Source organism: Petromyzon marinus, chromosome 6 (assembly GCF_048934315.1).
Source record: "Petromyzon marinus isolate PM22_M1 ecotype Great Lakes invasive population chromosome 6, UKy_Petmar_22M1.pri1.0, whole genome shotgun sequence".
NCBI lineage: Eukaryota > Metazoa > Chordata > Hyperoartia > Petromyzontiformes > Petromyzontidae > Petromyzon > Petromyzon marinus.
The window spans coordinates 15,989,559-16,007,924 of NC_133672.1; the positions used below are offsets into that span (position 1 = coordinate 15,989,559).

Genomic DNA, 18,366 nt, shown 5'->3' on the forward strand with positions numbered 1-18,366 from the left:
GCTATCGCTACCGCTACTTATGCTGCAGCACAATACTACTTTGAATAGATGATTTCCACCTCCCGGCCCCTCCAAAAATTGTTTTTTTAATTGCGTCGTTGGTATCGCGTCACGAGACGAATGTTTCCCTATGGAATATTACAGCTAGCAGTGTATCACCCCGTGACAGAGAACGGCTCGAGAAGATGACGTCAGAAAACTACTTCTGAAGACTCTTCAGAAGACCCCTTTGTCCACACTCGGGGCACATGTTTTCATCATCTGTAAATATGATTCGCACTGGACGTGTTGTGTTAGAGCATTTGATTCACAATCATTTAACTTTATTTAACTCAATCCTATTCAGAGCTCAACCGAGCCTATAATTCCTCCAAGTGTTCAACACTTTCGCTCCTTAAGTTGCTGAAGAAGCTCCCAGCACATGGCGTGAATCGATGGACGCGGAGCGAAAAGTCGAACACCATGCCAAGAAACAACACACAGGAGCGCTTGCACAAGCGGCCTCACGTTTTGCGCAATGGCCACTCGCGAAGGCAGTGGCGGGCACGCACCTGCAGGAGGCTGACTTGCCGGATGAGGCGGTGCTGCAGGCGGCTGGCCTCGTCCTGGAGACGGGCGGCGGTGCCGAGGATGGGCAGCGAGACGAGCACCTCGGCCGGCACGCGTAGCCCGCCTTGCCGATGCTGCACCGCCGCCACCTTCTGCTTGAACAGCTCCATGTCGGCCAGGAGTCGCTGGGTGTGCGGCCGCACGAGACACGACGCGCCAGTCAGGACAAAGTGACGCGGCGAGTCGACGTACGGAAACGTTCGCTCGATCATAGTATAAAACACAGGGGGGCGTGTTCCAAATGACCAAAGCGATGTGTACTGCTAGCAACGTTGAAAGCGTTGTAGATTAATCGGAGTAATCAATGAAATTTATTGTTGGCCTTTATATGCCAAAGTAACCTGAGATCATTTTCTCCAATGTAGTGTGATATTACACAATTAGAGCCAATGAAGACCTCCGCAAACTGATTTTCAGTGGCTACCCAGAATGCCCGTCCTGCGTATATTTCTGTGCGAACTCTCCACAAACCTGTCTGTGCGCGAGCTGCTCTTTGAGCGCCAGCTGGGTGAGCTCTGGGGAAGCGAGCATGGCCTTGGCCTGTCTCACGCTCGCCTGCAGTGACTGCACTTCCGACTCGAGCATCTCGATGTCCTGAGCAGATCCACGCCCCGCGACACTCCACTTAAGAACAGAAATCCCTCAACACATTCCACTGTGAAAATCCACCACCGGTCTGCTCGTGTTAGAAAGCTCTACCATACGAAGCCAATTGATTGACACGGTTGGCTACATACGGTGCGAAAGAAGTTCAACATACAAATGGACCTAAAAGGGCCCTATGTGCAGATTTCACATCAGTGCTGAAAATTTGACTTCAGAGGGCTCTGACCTTGGTGGCATCCAGCAAGAGCTGCAGGCGGGCCTGGAGGTCCTTCTGGAGTGAGGCCATGCGTTGGTCAAGCTCCGTGATCTCCTGCACCAGGTGTTCCACCTCGTACACGGCCGACAGGACGTCCACCTTGCCCAGCATGGCCTCTAGGTCCACCAGGGTCTCAGCCGACTCATGCAGAATGGTCTGCAGAGATGACCAAGGCCCCAGTAAAAATGAAAGTGACGTTAGTCTCTTGGCATTTAAAAATGACTGCGGCAGATGTGCACAAGTGCAAATGTAGTTCCTTAAAAGATGTCATGAATTTGTAAGTGGCAAGCAAAAAAAAGAAGACTGAAATCGGATAAATGACCTGATGAGATATCAGCTGCTCAGCGAGTTTGGTTGCCGAGCTCCAAACGATGTCGGTCAACGTCAAGTGTTGCGCTTTCTCAATCCACTTCAGCACCACACTGTGCAGGTCTTGGTACTCGTCAAACTTAGTGAAAGCCTGTAGGAAACCAACGACACATTCACAAAAATCTGAATTCATCCCTGCTCCGTTTGGAGATTATCACGTTTTTTTTTCTTACAAACACACATTCTATGATTTCGATTTAAAGCTTTCGTGACTGCAATGATTCATCTTCTTTGGTTCTTTCGGTAAAGTCACGTAGAATGATAATAAAATAATAAATTGATAAAATAAAATAACACAATAATATTCTCACGACGTTTCGGCCACAACACAAGCGGCCTTCATCAGGTGAAGGGGGCGAGACTGTCTGGTAGGACAGCGTTGTCCTACCAGACAGTCTCGCGCTGTCCTACCAGACAGTCTCGCCCCCTTCACCTGAAGAAGGCCGCTTGTGTTGTGGCCGAAACGTCGTGAGAATATTATTGTGTTATTTTATTTTATCAATTTATTATTTTATTATCATTCTACGTGACTTTACCGAAAGAACCAAAGAACATTCTATGATGTACGATGCCAGCACCTGCAATGTTTTGTGGTGCGTATGGGTATTTGTTGGAAGCTGTGCGGCCCATACCTTGGTGAGCAGGACAGAGTGGTACTCGGCCTGCCTGCACACCTGCTGGTACAGGTGTGAGAGCGTGAGGGTGCGCTCGCTCATCGCGTGGCCCAGCTCGGGGTTCTGCTCGGTGAAGTCCTGCACGCCAGCGTCCAGCTCCACGAGCCGCCCGTGCCAGCCATCCAGACGCTCCCACACGCGCTGCGGAAAACAATGTCGACACTTTGCTGGGAGTCGAACCCTCCGCTGCATAAGCCGGTGCTTGTTGGTCCTCTAATTCACTGTACAGTGCTCGTGGCTCAGTGTGCGCACGGCCAGGTGCTCGCTAACTGCACTTGCCCCAACAGTCTGTCAAGGCTATATGGGAGATCGTTGTCTTTGCACGTCCAGGCCCTGGAGCCCTCCCAACGTACCAATGCATTTACAGTTAATTTAACGGGTGCTCTTTTAATGGGGGATTTAATTTTACAATGGTAACAAGAGAGGAGCACTAAAGAGTATTCCAAGATAGATTCAATTACAAATACTGTTGAGGAATTTGAGATAAAACTTCTCAAGGGAAATTTGCGGCAAAAATACAAGCCCGTTTCTGCATACGTGGCTAAATAAATTCAAAAGAGTCAATCAACAGGACTAAATGTTGGTCCAGATGCACATGTTATTGCAAATGTTTCTTATAGGGTTGCCACCTTTTCCACAGACCAAACCCAGACAATATTCCTCATCCGGCCTAGGTCTATCAAAACGGTGTAGTCTATTGTAATGACGTTTAACACATTACCACTAGGTGTCAGTATTAATCAATTTTTAACAACCGAACATATGTGGCCAACTGTGCTAATCAGTTGTGGGGGAAGGACAATAAACTCAACGCAAAAAGCAGTTCTAAAGAAAATAGCTTGTAATTTTGATTTTTTAAAAATCCAATTCCCAAAAGAGACATGTGGATCCATATTTTGTTTTCATCCCCATATATTTTTTTGGCGAAAGCATGCCCAATGTCTTCATTCCACCGATGGAACAAATCGTCAAGGTGAAGTATTTACAACACTTTGTCGATACTGCACTTGAAATCTGGTCCATGTTGTTAAACACAAGTTGCAAGTTTTGGGGATCCTCATAAGCCATTTGTGTGGCTTTAGCACCCCCCCTACCTGCTGATCAGCCTTGGCCTGGGCTAAGTTGGTGGCCTTGTTTTTGAGGGAACGGTCAATGTAGCACAGCCCCTCCGTGATGTCGGTGATCTTCCTTTCAAACGCCTCCTGTGCGCTGCTGGCCTGAAGCAGGGCCTTCTCCTTTGCCTGGGCCTGAAGGACACACATGAGCACAATGAGTGAAAGAGTGCGCGGTCCCTTTCCCACTTACGTTTTTCATCATTACGCCCAGGGCTTCAATTGTTATTGAACATTCCGTGTCGCTGGGAAGCTAGAGCTAATGCGTGACTAAGTACCACAGCCGTAGCAAGACGTATATTGGATGTGGTGTGACAGGTGCGGAAATATGTCCCTGGTCACCCACCCAGACAGACCCGGGAAAATTTAAGCTCTGATTACGCCAATAATTTTGGACACTCCGGCACAATCTCGATCATTCTTAAACTTACTCTTTGGTTATTTCGGTAAAGTCACGTAGGTATAAAATACAGTAAATTAAATCACGACGTTTTCTGGCTGTGGTCTGTGGTTTTCCCACCTGATGATGATTGCTTGTGTTGCAATCGAAACGTCGTGATTTAATTTATTTTATTTTATACCTACGTGACTTTACCGAAAGAACCAAAGTGTATGGATCCCCTGCAGTCACGAAAATTTCAAATATACATTCTTAAACTTCTCAAGAGAAATTTGCGGCAAAAATACAAGCCCGTTTCTGCATACGTGAGACAAGGTGGGGCTGATGGGGGATGAGATGGGATAGGGATGGTCATGTACCCATCTCATAGCACAATCCGAATCCAGCCAAATTGTCAGAAACCAGAATGCATTATCCCGGCCGCCCTGCCTGCATTGTCATTTCTGGCCAGGTTGCTGGTGAAATATAGGTTAATTCCTCAGTGGGCTTTGCCTAGTAGAATAGGGGATGGTTTAGTTTTATTTGTATGTGTTTGGGTGATGTAATGTTCTTACCCGCCCCTACTGGACATCTGTAAAAATAGCTTTATAGGTCATCGGATTCCTCCAGTATAAATAAATATTCTGATTCTGATTCTGAACTGTGCATCAAAATAAAGTAACGGGGCCTGCAGCTCTTGTCAAACAGATGCTGCTCCGCACAAAGACACGTACTTGGTCAAGCACGGCCTGTAGAGCGATGGAGATGTGAGCGAGCTGTGTGGACATCTCGGCCGGCAGGATGGTGTACAACTCCAGGTACTTGATCTGCTCTCTTCCCGTGAGCTCCTCCACGGCGCACAGGTGTGACGCAGCCTCCTCGCGGATCTCCTGCATGGCCGATACAGCGCATTGAAAGGCGTCGCCGACATGGAGTGATGTGATCATACATACGTATATATATTCACATCTACATTGACGATGCTCTGTATTCTTATTACACTGGAGTTAAACATTATTCCTTTGCATGGTAAAAACACAATAAATTCATAGCAATCTGAAAACAATGTAAACATTTCAGGCCCAATAATGACATTGCTGAACATATCTGACAAAGTGATTGTTTGTATTTAATTAAACATAAAATGTTACTCGAAGACATCAGCAAACATGATTCTTCAGTATAACATCGTTTTCTTTTGTAAAAAAAAAAAATATACGATTAAGACGCATCTTTATCTAGCTGTACCAATAACATTTCTATCATTAACTGCGCGACAGTGAAACACGCAGCACCACACGGGCTGCTGGGCTGCGTGGAGCGTGCCGTGCTGCTGCTGTCACCTGGAGCCTGCGCAGATGCTCCTCGTGACTCCCACTGCCAGGGTTGTGAAGGAAGGCCCCGGCCTCCAAGCTCCAAGTCTGAAGCGAGCCCAGCTGAAGCTCCACAGCCGCTCTCTCCGCCATCTCCCTCTCCACTGACTTCCGGCTCCTGTTCACCTTCTGTCTCAATCTGCACAGAGACATTCCCTACGTGGATCTCTCATTTACAAATTGGGTTCGAAAGCAAGATGTATATCGCGGCCAAAACCATTGATGCCACACCTTGCCAACTTCTTTCTACCCTCTGCCAGTTGCCACAACTGCTGTGGGGAAGATGTATTAATTGAGCTTTAGCATTTAATTATGCAGCTTGTGCATATCATATGTAAATAACAACACACTTACTCATGACATTGTAAGTTTACTAAAGGCGTGCAGCACGAGCAGAACTAAGAAGTGTTTGCATTACTCATTTTCAAAAGAAAGGGGCCAATTTATGTAGTTATTTTACCTTTCATGCTGCCATTTTTTTGGTAGAAACACATATTTCCATCTGATATGAAGCTGATTCCCCAACAACGAAAACCATTCTTGCCACTACTCGTGCTGCAATTGCTGCCACCCTTTCCGCACGGTGAGAATCGGGCCCAAAACCGGTCGCATATACTTGTCACAATCCCTTATGTGGAATTTCTCACTCGTGCTGTGAAGTGTGAAACTAAAACTCGACACGAATCATGCCCGCACACTCCCGAGAGATTGCGTTCGGCAGTGTCGGGTTACGCACGTCTCGTAGCGATCCTCCATAGCCTTGATCTCCTGCATCATCAGCGATTCGTGTGGTGGCGACGCGGTGGGCTGAAGTAGGCCAAGGGCCTGCTGGCGTAGCAAGGCCACGACGGAGCACTCGCGCTCCACCTCGCGCCCGAAGCTCTCCGTGTAGTCGCTCAGCTGCTGCAGCTCGGCGCGAGAGGCCTTCTCAACGGAGCTGTCGGGAAGCCGCTCCTGCAGGCCGTCCAGCACCAGCGTCGCCTTCTGCATCTGTGGTGGCGTGGCAGTATTTATTTATTTATTTATACATCGTTGACTCAAGAAGCCTCACTGAATCTCAAGACTCTCTTTCAGGAGGGTTCTGCAAGTTTTTGCAGTTGGGGGGGGTGATGTTGCTATGAATAATTAAGTGTATATTTTCAGCATAATAATACTTTTATTTGATATAGTGTAATTAATGCTAATTGCATACAATAATGCTGTGCATTAACTATATATGAGGTCAAAATCCTACATACAGCTACTACTAAGCAAATTGTAAAATGAATAAAGAAATCAAGAAATGGCACCAAAACAAATAGCATAGAAACGTGAGGCCAATATCAGTTGCATTGTATACATGCTTTGCTATGGGAGGAAACCTAGGAACCCAGAAGAAACAGGGAGAGAGAACAAACAAACACCACACAGAAGGCACTCGAGTCGGGTATTGAACCCAGGCCCTTCTCGCTGTGAGGCACAAATGTTACGACTGCACCACCCTGCCACCCACGGGTCACCATGTGCAGCGGGGCATGGGCCTCCCTTGCCACCGCACAACCGCCACGTCTCCATTCAGGAATCTCTGATACTGTTCATTAGCACAGGTGGTAAATCCGTTCATTTATTCCTGCGAACTATTACACTAAATACCGCGCGCTCACGTTTGAAAAGCACGTGGAACATTGTTGATTTTTTTTTGCTTTTCGAAAAAAGTCTTTTAACACATTTTTTTTCAGTTTTTCTCGCTAAAACAAGCACCCAAAACACCTCTCCTCGTGCCGTCCCTTCACTGCGCGAGTTTACATCCTGTTACATTTCACAGGCGAAGGCAGACCATGCGCGCACCTCCTGGGCGAGCCCCTTCCAGCCACTGAGCGCTCGCTGCAAGCTCAACTCCTGCTCCTGAGCCGTCCCGCGTAGCCGCGTCCATCGTTGCCACACCGCCGTCATGCTGCGGCCTACAGCGGCCTTGCTTGGCCCACTGGCCAGGCCCTCGAGCTGAGAGGCCATCTCCTCCAGGGAGGCCAACCTCTCCTGCAGCGAGTTCACGCTCGCCAGCAGCAGCTGCTCACAAGGTCATGCACAATGCACGGCAGGTCTCGATTTCAACGGTCGCTTCGTGCATTTCCTCTTACAAGAAAGTATTAGCGTGTGTAATAGACATTTGATGTAACATGCGTTGAACGCATGAGGAAGCTTACATTGACATGCAAAGTCTTTTTGTCAATCTACGGCTGGATGAGTCTCCCCATGCTGCGCGGTTTGTGACGATACTTCATCACGTTGGCCAGAGAGGAATGGTAGAGGTTCGGGGCACAGATATTGGAGCAGAGGAAAGAACAGCAATGGATTTTGCTACACTACCCTCTGCTGGCAACATCGCCCCATCTTCAACGCCAGATTTAGTGAGTGTGGTCTCCCATTTAAGCACTATCCCGAGATCTGACAAGATCAGGTGCATTTAAGGTGATTTAAGTCATAAAGCGAAAGATGTATTTAGGAATGTGTTCAAGTGCTCTGAAAATGGCTTGATGACCAGTGCTTGCCTCCTGCTGCTGCAGCCTGCCGGAGGCCTCTTGGGCGGAGCAGGTCTGCGGGGCGGACAGCTTGCACAGCTCGGCCTCCGTGCCGTTCAGCTGTGTGATCACCTCTTGCCGCGTTTTTTGAAACGCCTCCCATGTTGCCGCACAGCTGTGGACGGGGTTTTCGAACGTGGTGAATGTAATAAAGGTGCAGTCCTGCAATCGCTTACCCGAGCCACTGCTTGGGGAAAGGCATTCGCCAGAGAGAATTCGAGAGAGCCCCTCTAAAGAGTATTTTGGTGAATTGTTCCATGCAGGCCATATATCTTGGAAGACGTAGGAGTACCCACACTGCACCCCCCCACTGATCGAATAACTGTGCTGGACACATTTATCGTGCCATGCCCAGGAAATCGAACCGTTGGCATCTGGATTGCAAGTCCATTGCGATATCCATTACACTATGGCATCACTCATAAAACAATATGAGTGATTCTGTATCATGAAACAGAATTGCAAAAAAACAGAATTGCAAAATTCTGTTTCATGATACAGTTATTTCTTAATTATTCGTACGCGGATTATCCAAGCTGCGGATTGCAAAAAAATGTGAAGTTAAATGTTTGCACGCACACTGGTGACCACAAAAATGTTGGCAGGCAAAAACTGATTACTTTAAAAAAAACAATATAAACAGATGACACATTCTAGCTCTTAACCTCCATTTTGCATTGGTACAACAAAAAAACATGCGTTTTTGTTATGCCGATTAATGCATGTTTGGTATCATCTGTGTTCCCATTTGATCAGGGCCAACCTTCTATCCCATGACAAATAAGGCAGTGTTTACTGGGGGATGTGCCGGGTTAGGTTACTGCACCTCTCAAATTGCTGCTGTCTGTCTTTAGCCTGTGTTGTAATGATCGACTTCTGCTCCTGAAGTGAGTGCAGGGTCCTCGTCAGTTCCCCTCTGCCCTCCTCCCCCGTGCTGTCTTCCAGCTGCGATGCTGCCTCGTTCATCTCGACCAGTCTGCTCTCAAACTCCGCCTGTCTGCCCAGGAGCCCACGGAGGTTCTCCAGACTCTCCTGGGAGTTCTCCACGTCCAGGCCCTCCGCGAGCACGCCCTGCTGCTGAACCCGTGACCCCAGGTCCTGCAGCCACCCGGAGGCGTCCTGTAGAGCCTTCTGAAATGTCTGGCGGACCTTGGCGGCTTGCTCCAGCGCCGCCTTAATGTTTGCAAAGGAAAATAAAAAAAAATCCGTCATTAATTTCTATTCAAATAAAATGCAATGCAATATTTTAACACGATATGCGTCTGAATGTTGGTGGGGCCTTTGTATTGATAACCATTAAAAGTAGGTTCATTATGTGTGGAATACTGACATTTCAAATCAGCCTCACCTCTTTATTGTGCAGTGCCCGTTGACATAGCTCATGCAGTTGCTGGAGCTCGGCGAGTTTACGCTCCATGTCCCTGGGCACGGGCTCGCTCGCCTCGGCATACCGCTGGGCAGCGCGACTGCTCAGGGCCGACATGATGCGCAGCCGGGACTGCATCTCCTCCCGCAGAAGCTGAAGCTTCCTGATCTCCTCCTGCACGGTGGCTGTCTTCAGGCCCATGGCAAGCGGCTTCTGCAGGTCCTTTGCGTTCTCCTGGAGCCACCGTATCAGGAGGTCGATCTCGGACTGGAAGTCTTGGCACTGGATGAGCCTGGCCTCGCAGTCGAGAGCGCACATTCCGAGTCCACTCTGCAGGGAGTGCAGCGTCTCTTGCCAAACTTGAGTTTGCTGATTCACCGTCTCCTGTGTCAGGTCGTCCAACTCCGCGATGAAATTTTGTGCCTGCTCCCTCGTCTGCTGCAGCAACGCCTGTGCTTCCTGCAGCCTGCTGGAGAGCGCACGGTAGCGTTTAAGCTTCTCTTCCACTGGCGTCGTTTCCTGGTCAACTTGCTCCAACTCCAGGTGAATAGCCTCCAGGTGTCTCTCGAGCATCTCCACTGTGGCCTGATAACGCTGACGCGATGCCACCGCCTCCTGCATCTCCTCCAACTTGCACTCCACCTGTCGAGCTAACCGCTGGTAGAGACTCGTCACCCCCACCATCTCGTCCGGCAGCCATGGCTGGCCAGTGCTGCTCAGACCCTCTTTCTTTTGTTTGAGGTGATCGACGGACGGCCGGATCTCGGCGACTTTAGTCTGCAAGGCTTTGTACTGCTCGAGCTTACTTGTCGTTTCATCTGCAGGGAGAGACACTGAGTCTTTGCTTAGAGTTTGAAGCTGCTGCTCAATTTCTTCAACGGAATTTCTCACCAATTCCATGAGGGCAGAATATTCCTTGCGGCTCGCCAAGGCCTCCTGCACACACTCGCACCTTTCTCGCGTGAGTGCAACAACCACTTTGAAGTGAGTAGGAAGGCTTGCCATCTTCTCCACGAGGAAGGAGTGGTCAAACTCATTTAGCGATTCAATCATTTCCTGGCCACTCCTTTGGATAGAGAGCAAAAGGTTTTCATTCTGAGGCACTTCGGAGAGTATTTGCTGGTACTTCTCAATTTGAGCGTTCAGCTCAAAGTCCAAGCACATTAGACTGACTTCAGGGAAGGTCACAATGTCAGCCTGCTTCAACCACTGGCTCACCTTGTCCAGGTCTGCCTTGAAACGCGTTCTCAAATGCAAACATTTTTCCAGCTCCTGCAACCTTTGCGTAGACTTGAGCACCAACGAATCGTACTGTTTTTGCAAATCTCGCAGTCCCATCTCCAACTCGGGCTTCTCCGACTCACCATCAGCCAATAGCTCCCTGTTCATTGACCAGAGAGCTGTGAGCTCGGACTGGTAGACTTTCAAGCTGCTGTGCATGCTCTTGCAAACCTGCAACTGCTTGCTAATGTCCTGCGGCATCAGTGCCACGTGGTCTTCCGCACTCAGTTTTTTCTCCGCTTGTTGCAGCCAATATTGCGATTGCTGAATGAGCCGGAAAAACTGAGCCTGATCTGATATCTTCTTCTGCAGCTGTCTGCGACAGAGCGTCGCAGCTTCCATTGCTCCATTCATGGACTGTTGGGAATCCACCAATGTCTTTTCCAGCCTCAGCCTTTCGATTTTACCCAGGTTGCCAAGCAGCATTTCAGCATCCTTTAGAACAGTACTCATTTCCAGGAGCTTACCCTCGATTTCTGCGTTCATTTCTGCGTGCCTCTTGAGCAGTGTGTGGACAATATCAGACTGGGGGGCTTCGGAGGCAGCCTTCAAGAGTTCCCCAAGGTGCTCCCGCTGGCTCAAGAACCAGGTCATATGCTCAAGCAGCAGACAGTCACATCGCTCCATTTCCTCCAGAGCAGCCACCGACACCTGGATCCTGCGTTCCACCTGGGCAGTAAGCTGCGCCCAGCACTCTTCCGCGTGGGATGTCTGCTCACGCACGAGCTCCCGATCTTCCATGCTCAGGTGCTCCACCACCCTCTGCCTCTGCTGCTTCACTTTATCCAGGCTCCGCTGGTGTCTCTGCATCTTCTCTGCCAGCTGCCCCAGGGCTTCCAGGTGTGCAGCGGTGCTGTCTGTGTCAGCCCTGCAAAAAAAAAAAACAACCCGTGTTATGTAAACTGAGGCCCCACGTGACATCCTGGTTGTTGTTCTAAGAATACTTTAAGGTTGAGGTGATGCCACCAATCACTGTTGCATTAATATGAGTCAAAACAGAATGGACAAGCAATGCACTCCGATGCATTTCACCACCCATAGAGATGCAGCACCAGTACTGTTAATTGTCATGTCCCTGTAGAGCTTAACATTTCCCTGGCAGTGGTGTGCAAACACCACTGCCAAAAATGTCTTCAAACACCACTGTAAATATCTCTACATCAATCAATATCACTGCCTTACATTACACCAGGGGCGAACCTATTTTCATACTGAGTGCCAAATTAGGACTTTAAATACCTTTAGTGGGTCATAGATTAGTTAACACTGAATTTTTATCACGATAGAACTTTAATACATTGACTGTGCACTACTTTCAAGCCTAGCTGGTATAAATGAGCTTGCTAAAACTAGAAATACAGTCTTTCCACGTCTAAAACATACCCTCTAGAATGGCTAAGATGCTTGCAGTTTCAAAGTGGAAGGCCATATGCAATTAAATCGCAGTTCCCCAAAGTATGAATCGCGTGGCTGCTTAAGGTCCCAGCGAGTGCCTCATGGCACCAGCGAACTCACCTGGCCAGGACATCCCACTCCTTCGCGAGGGTGTCCAGCAGCTCCTGCATCTCCAGCACGGCACGGCGGTACACGCTCGTCCTCTCCGCGTCCCGCTGTCGCCGCACGCACATCTCGCCCGCACACACGCACAGCTCGTGCCACCGCGCGCGCACGTCTTCCAGGACGCCGTGCTCGGGGGAATCCCGCCCGTCCGTCAGCGCGGAGACGCGCTCCGACAGGGCGAGCAGGGCCGCCTCCTTCGCCAGCACTTGCTCGGTGAACGTCTGCGAAGTCCGACACAAGAGCGCCGACCCTTCCCTCTGTCAGTGCGACTCCGATATCGCAGAACAAGGCAATGGTGGGTGAACGTTTTGGGTAACGGCGCATCGGAGTACGGCAGCCAGAGACTCACCTCGTCCACTTAAGGTGCAAATGCACAGAATCTGCACAATACCCGTTTCCACAGTAAATGTACATGCGGTGTATTCAAATGCGGCAGCATCTCAAGACACTGTAATGAATAAATAATACAATGCACCTATTTAAAATGTCTTTAAAAGCAGGCGGACTCGGGTGTACCGTGAAACATCGGCTAGCCACAAGGGTGCACCAGAGCCTCACCTGTGCCTGAGCGAGCTTGCTCTGTGCTCGTTTCCCCTCCAACTCGCTGGGCTGGCTTTGCAGGCTGATGAGCGCCTCCTCCGCATCCGCCAGCCAGCTCCGCAGCTCCGCCCTGCCTTGCTCCACCTCCTCCCAGTGCCGCACCACCTGATGGCGGCTCACCAGCACGTCCTCCAGCTGCGTCGACGCACGTCCACGCATCATCATCATCATCATCGTCATCATCGTCTCCGACGGTACTGCCGCATGGCACGGACGCAATCGCGCTACTGTGCATCACCGGTGTGTTCCGTGATTTTAGTTAAAGGCGTTATCACGAGTTGATTAATTGATTCTTATGCTCAGGATACATGCATTGAATGGTGTGTGTGAGAGTGCAATGTTTACAAGTATGCGTGCATGTGATATGCTAATGTTGTCAAAAAAGACTCGGATGCACGAGACAAAACCTAAGAAACAGTAACAAAACGAAAATGACCCTGAATCAAGCAAATTGATCGACACTGCATTCCTAATGTAAATATAGCACGACAAAACACTCTACGTTCTGAAGTGATCATACATTTTGTCTAATACATTGCTACTACCGCATTGTTCCAGCTGGTTCATTTCACTGGCTAAACGATTCATCGAAGGCTTGTTGGAATTTCTGTTAAACCGCAGGCGCTGCAGGCAAACACCAACATCCCGCCACCAGCACGAGCTGCGGCCAGCGCGTCCGCGCGCCGGCCTGTCCCCGCAGCGGGAGCCACCCAGACGAGTTCACGCCTGCTCACCTGCAGCCCGGCCTGCCGGATGTGAGCGGCCGCTTGCTGCGTGACCTCGTCGGACGGCTCGGACAGGGAGGACAGCAGCTGCAGGTACGTGGCACCTTGCTCCTGCAGCGTGCGCACGTCCCTTGCCTGGGCAGCCGCACGTTCACACACGCACGTGCTGTCACCGCAGCCTCCGAAGCGGGAAAATCACGACTCAAGCTTCATGGAGCGCAAGCGCGAGGTGGTGTGTACCTGGGCGTGTGCCTGCTCGAGCGACAGGGCCGGGTCTCTCTGCAGGGTGCCGCTCTCCTGGGCGGCCGTGTCGAGCCAGCTGTTGGCCTGCTGCAGGGTGTCCTCGTAGCTGGCCCGGCTCTGGAGCTCGCGCTCCAGGCTCTGGTGCACCTGCAGCGCGCCAGCAAGAATGACGACGCCGCTTGTAAACATCGGAACGCCGACATCAAGATCGAGAAGTCATCACAGCCAAAGTTGTTGTTATTTATTGTGTAAACAAAACGCACATACATACAGACAAATGCTGCCATGACTCTCCCCCCCCCCCCCCCCACACATCTCTCCCACTGACTTAAGGCCTTTCTGCTGGGACTCTGATCAAAGGCAAGAGTTATAGAGGGCAGAGAGGGAGGTGAAATTACATTATGGTAGAAGTGCATATAAAGACACTTCAGAGAGCCTGAGGCCGTCATGTGCAGAAACAAAGCGGAAGATCCTGAGCCTGGACTTGCATCTCAGAGGGTTAGCGCAGTGCAGACAGCAAGAGGAAGACAATCAGAGACAACGGGAGCAGCAGCAGCAGAAAAAGCAACCTCCTCTCCAGTAGAGGATTGTCAACAGTTTTGACCAAAGGCTGGAGCTCATGTGAAGGGGAGTAGACCACAGCACGTGCGTCCAGTGTACCGTGTCGGCGGTGGTGCACACAGCGTGGAAGCTGCTCTCGATCGCCTGCACATTGCCCTGCACGTGCTGCCGGAGGCGTGGGCCATTGCGCTCCCCCCCGCTTGTCACCAGCTGCTCGCCCTTGCTCTTCAGCTGCTCCAGCCGCTGCTCGAAGCCCACGATCTCCTCCATGAGCGCCTAAGTGGGACCACAGTGCACACCCTCTACGTTACAGTCTTAGGTATGCGTGCAAGCCAATACACTGCTGGATTAGGCGCCTCTAACACTGTAGGGGTCGTGGTGGTTATTTGACCAGACTGCACCACGCTGTCCAGCACGGGTTGTTGGGTGTGTAGATGTCCAAAATGGCAATGGATTTTGCTGAACCATCCTCTGCTGCTGACATGGGCCATGGCACTTGTTTTATACTTGGTGGTCCCACATCCAGACAGTATCGAGGTTTAACTCTGCTTAGCTTTGAAAACCTGGTCATCGGCAGCAGCAGCTGCCTATATCTACTGAGTGGTACTCAGTAAATATTTAACAGTTGACCCCAATGTCCAGCATTTGGTTACATTTCCATGGTTTTGAGTATCGATTTGATGCAATAATATTTTTGGTATAATTTTTACTTCACGTTGATATTATTTGTATTTTCTTCTGTTTTGTTTTTATTACGTTTTTATAACTCCATTGTCCTCCAATCTAACATAACCGTATCATATTATGTATAATTTACATATTACATAGATACATTATTTTTGCGTCATTGCACCACCAGAGAGATGGTGGAATTTCCATCACTGGTTCAAGGCCGCCAATGGAGATGAGCAACACCCCTTTCTTATACGAGAATGTGGGGCGTACCCTTTGACCTTCATTCATTTACCGACACTTTCACATGTGCATCGGAAGCCACCGCAGACACAAGCGTCTCGTTAAATGAAATCAACCAGGCAGGGCATCGTCCGACATCGGCAAAACCAAACGGCGTTGTGAGAATACGCGAGCGAGAGAGCGACCCGGGCTGGGCGCTGGTGGGCCACCTTGTGCTGGGCCATGTGCTGTGTGGTGCCCTCCAGCGTGGCGCCGGGAATGGTGGTGGGAGCGAGCAACCTCCCGGACACGTGCAGGAGCCACTCCTCCAGCGCTTGCTGCAGGCCACGGTATTCCTCGTGCTGCCTCAGCCACGCCTCGGCATCCTCCACGTAGCGCTGGGTCGACACGCAAGGGGACGGCGTTGGCGCAGCTTCTCGTGTTCCCTTCCCCCGCGTTCACAAACCACCGCCGAGGTGACGGCGTTGGACCGGACACGGATTCCGTGCGCCGATGAAGGTGCCGCTGAGCTTGACGAACGCTCAACCTACCTTGCTGATTTCTCGGATCTCTTCAAATTCCCCCTGCAGGTCCAGGAGGCTCTGCCCGATGGAAGGGTCCGCAGTGAACTCCTGCACCGCGTGGCCTTTTTCGATGAGCGAGGCCACCGCGGCCTCGTGCGAGAGGATCGCCTGCATTATACTCTACAGGGGAGGTGATTGGAAGAGCACAGTGTGTTATATATATATGTAGGATCGTCCAGTAGACAATTTGTGGATGGTGCCATTCTGATATTTCTCATGCTGAATTTAAGAGAACGACTTGTCACTACCACACGCAGCTTGCAGACGACATAAATCAAGCCAATTGAAAGTATTTGGGGTAAATTAGTATTGAATTTTCCACCCCCACAGGAACAGATTACATAGTTTGCAACCTGCTACAACATGTGGTTCATTCTGCATTAAATCAATTGCTCACAACCTGTTAAGGACCGCCTGAACTACAAGTCAAACCAAAAGCCAACGTTTATCCCTGCTCAAATAAGCACGAACCTATGGCTGTCACCTTATTCCCGATTCTCATCCGGCAGTGGGCATTTCGCACTCCTACGCCGTGACCCCGTTAACCCCCCATTAGACGCCACCTTGTGCTTGTGTAGCTGGGCCTTCTTCTCGTAGAGCTCGGGCTTGGGCTCCGGCGGCGTGGACAGCAGCTCCCGCTGCTCGCCGAGCCAGCGCGCCAGCCTCTGCCGCCTCCCGTCCAGCTCGGCCCCGAGCTGCCGCCAGCGCTCCAGCCTCACGAGGTGCTCCCTGACCGCGGCCTCCAGCTCGCCCAGCCTGTCCCAGACGCCCGCCGCGTCCGCGCACAGTCGCTCCGCCCGCTCCGCGGGGGAGCACTCGGCGGCGCGCTCGCATCGCTCCCGCGCCGCACGCGCGAGCTTCCGGCCCTTCTCCAGCCCGGCCTGCAGCACCTGCAGATGCAAAACGGTGGCGACGGTTCGTGAAACGGCGCTCGCAAACGCCAAACCCTGTGCTTCGCCGGTATTCCTAGCATCGTTTGCTTTTTTTTTGTTACTTTACAAACGAACGCGCGTGTTCATTTACAGTGTCAAACGATGTTGCAGACCTGTATCTTCTTGATGCATTCTGTGATCATCGCCATGTCCATGCAGTCTGAGCTCCTGCTCAAGTTGGCGAAGTTGCACTGTGCTTCCTTCAACCAGTCGTCAGCAGCGGAGAGTCCACTTTCCGCCTCTTCCACCATCTTCAGGTCTTTCTCCAGGGACTTTGTCTGGTCCTGGGACATATTAACACGGATAAAAAAAATGTTTTCACTCTGACTTTTCTTGCAAAATCAAATTGTCATGCTTGCAATTACAAACACCTTGTGTTTCTTTTATATGAACAAATTAAGAATTGAAACAGCTGCTCCTCGGGAGGTCCATGTCTTACCTTAGCAGAGAGGAGCACAGCTTGGTATCTGGTGGACAACTGAGTAGCCAAGCTGCCCATTCGAGTCACAAAGTGGCTTTCCTTGATGATGTTCTGGGCCAAAGAGTAAATTGCCCCCACCTCGTCCTTCTTGTCTGCGATCTCGCTGCAGTAACTCTGAAGACAGCAACATACAAATCAAGTTGAAAAACTGACTTTCCCAACATATTCTTTTACGGATGATGTTGGTGGCAGCTGTTTCCAGCCCAACAACTTTGTACGTATGTATGTATGTTGAACTTCTTTCGCACTCTACGTAGCCAGCCGTGCTAATCGAAGATGCGGGGAAAGGACAGCAAACTTAACACAAAAAGCAGTTCTAAAGAAAATTTGTTATCAATATGGATGATTTTAAAGTGCATAGCTCCAGTGGCTTCCTAATATCGGAAGCAAGAGCACTCCAGATGGCCAAAGAAGTGCATCCGAAAGCGTTTGATGCGGTGATCGTCTTTATTCCATGGATAGCTAAAACTCCCTGCTGCGACGACGGCGACCGAAGTTCGCGTGGTGGTTTACGCTCCTTGACGAGGTCGGCAACTCGGATTCTCACACCTTGTGCTGCTCGATGTGCCGTGCCTTCTCCCCCTTGTCCGTGCGCCTTTCTGGCGGCGTCTTCACCGCCCCCTCCATGCCGGAGAGCCACGCGTCGGCGGCGCGGTAGCGCTCGGCGAGCCGCGTGTGCTCGGCGAGCAGCTCGCCCAGCCGCGCCGCCGCGTGGCCGAGCTGCTGCCGGTACGACGCTAGGTCCTGCCGCAGAAGCTCCAGGGCGCTGCTGTCCACCCACGGCTCCCCGCCGCCCAGCAGGCGGTCTCGGCACGCCGCCGCGTCCGCCAGCAGCCGCTCGCCGTCCCCGCACCGCGCCTGCAGCTCCTGTGCCGCAGAGGCCGATACGGCGCTTTGACTTCGCGTGCGGCCCTTCCCGAGTAGGCAGGGATAGAGCCGAGCCCGCTCTGTTGGCCTCAGTCCAGAGGCCAATCGGCGTGAATAACAAGTAAAATGCACGGAGCAAACGAAGACTGAATGCAAAGCTGCTTCTTTCGTGACTTGTATGCAGCAATGCATACCTTGAGTAATGTATAAGAGAAGAGACAGCGTTGTTACACCAAATGCAACTCATGGCTTGACACATTCAAAGTGGTCTGTCTTACAAGCCTGTTTTCCATGGCCCTCTCCAAGGTGTGCACAATACCGCAGAGTAACGGAGCG

The 18,366-nt window shown here is 50.8% G+C and overlaps 1 protein-coding gene across 5 annotated transcripts in view; it reads right to left on the minus strand.

The window, feature by feature from the left end:
- The window catches only part of SYNE1 (spectrin repeat containing nuclear envelope protein 1), a 153,353-nt gene that overhangs the window by 59,208 nt on the left and 75,779 nt on the right, over positions 1 to 18,366 (minus strand). For all 5 annotated transcript variants that reach the window (XM_076065126.1, XM_076065125.1, XM_076065129.1 and 2 more), the window contains exons 65-88: positions 17,713 to 18,030; positions 17,122 to 17,277; positions 16,796 to 16,966; positions 16,314 to 16,640; positions 15,718 to 15,870; positions 15,397 to 15,564; positions 14,372 to 14,548; positions 13,709 to 13,858; positions 13,478 to 13,603; positions 12,702 to 12,878; positions 12,099 to 12,364; positions 9,285 to 11,451; positions 8,763 to 9,109; positions 7,907 to 8,051; positions 7,206 to 7,424; positions 6,115 to 6,368; positions 5,349 to 5,517; positions 4,740 to 4,895; positions 3,609 to 3,761; positions 2,473 to 2,655; positions 1,794 to 1,931; positions 1,442 to 1,627; positions 1,081 to 1,203; positions 552 to 734 (exon numbers count right to left, since the gene is read on the minus strand). In XM_076065126.1, the coding sequence (XP_075921241.1) occupies positions 552 to 734; positions 1,081 to 1,203; positions 1,442 to 1,627; positions 1,794 to 1,931; positions 2,473 to 2,655; positions 3,609 to 3,761; positions 4,740 to 4,895; positions 5,349 to 5,517; positions 6,115 to 6,368; positions 7,206 to 7,424; positions 7,907 to 8,051; positions 8,763 to 9,109; positions 9,285 to 11,451; positions 12,099 to 12,364; positions 12,702 to 12,878; positions 13,478 to 13,603; positions 13,709 to 13,858; positions 14,372 to 14,548; positions 15,397 to 15,564; positions 15,718 to 15,870; positions 16,314 to 16,640; positions 16,796 to 16,966; positions 17,122 to 17,277; positions 17,713 to 18,030 (6,612 nt within the window). The remainder of the gene's footprint in view (positions 1 to 551; positions 735 to 1,080; positions 1,204 to 1,441; positions 1,628 to 1,793; positions 1,932 to 2,472; positions 2,656 to 3,608; positions 3,762 to 4,739; positions 4,896 to 5,348; positions 5,518 to 6,114; positions 6,369 to 7,205; positions 7,425 to 7,906; positions 8,052 to 8,762; positions 9,110 to 9,284; positions 11,452 to 12,098; positions 12,365 to 12,701; positions 12,879 to 13,477; positions 13,604 to 13,708; positions 13,859 to 14,371; positions 14,549 to 15,396; positions 15,565 to 15,717; positions 15,871 to 16,313; positions 16,641 to 16,795; positions 16,967 to 17,121; positions 17,278 to 17,712; positions 18,031 to 18,366) is intronic.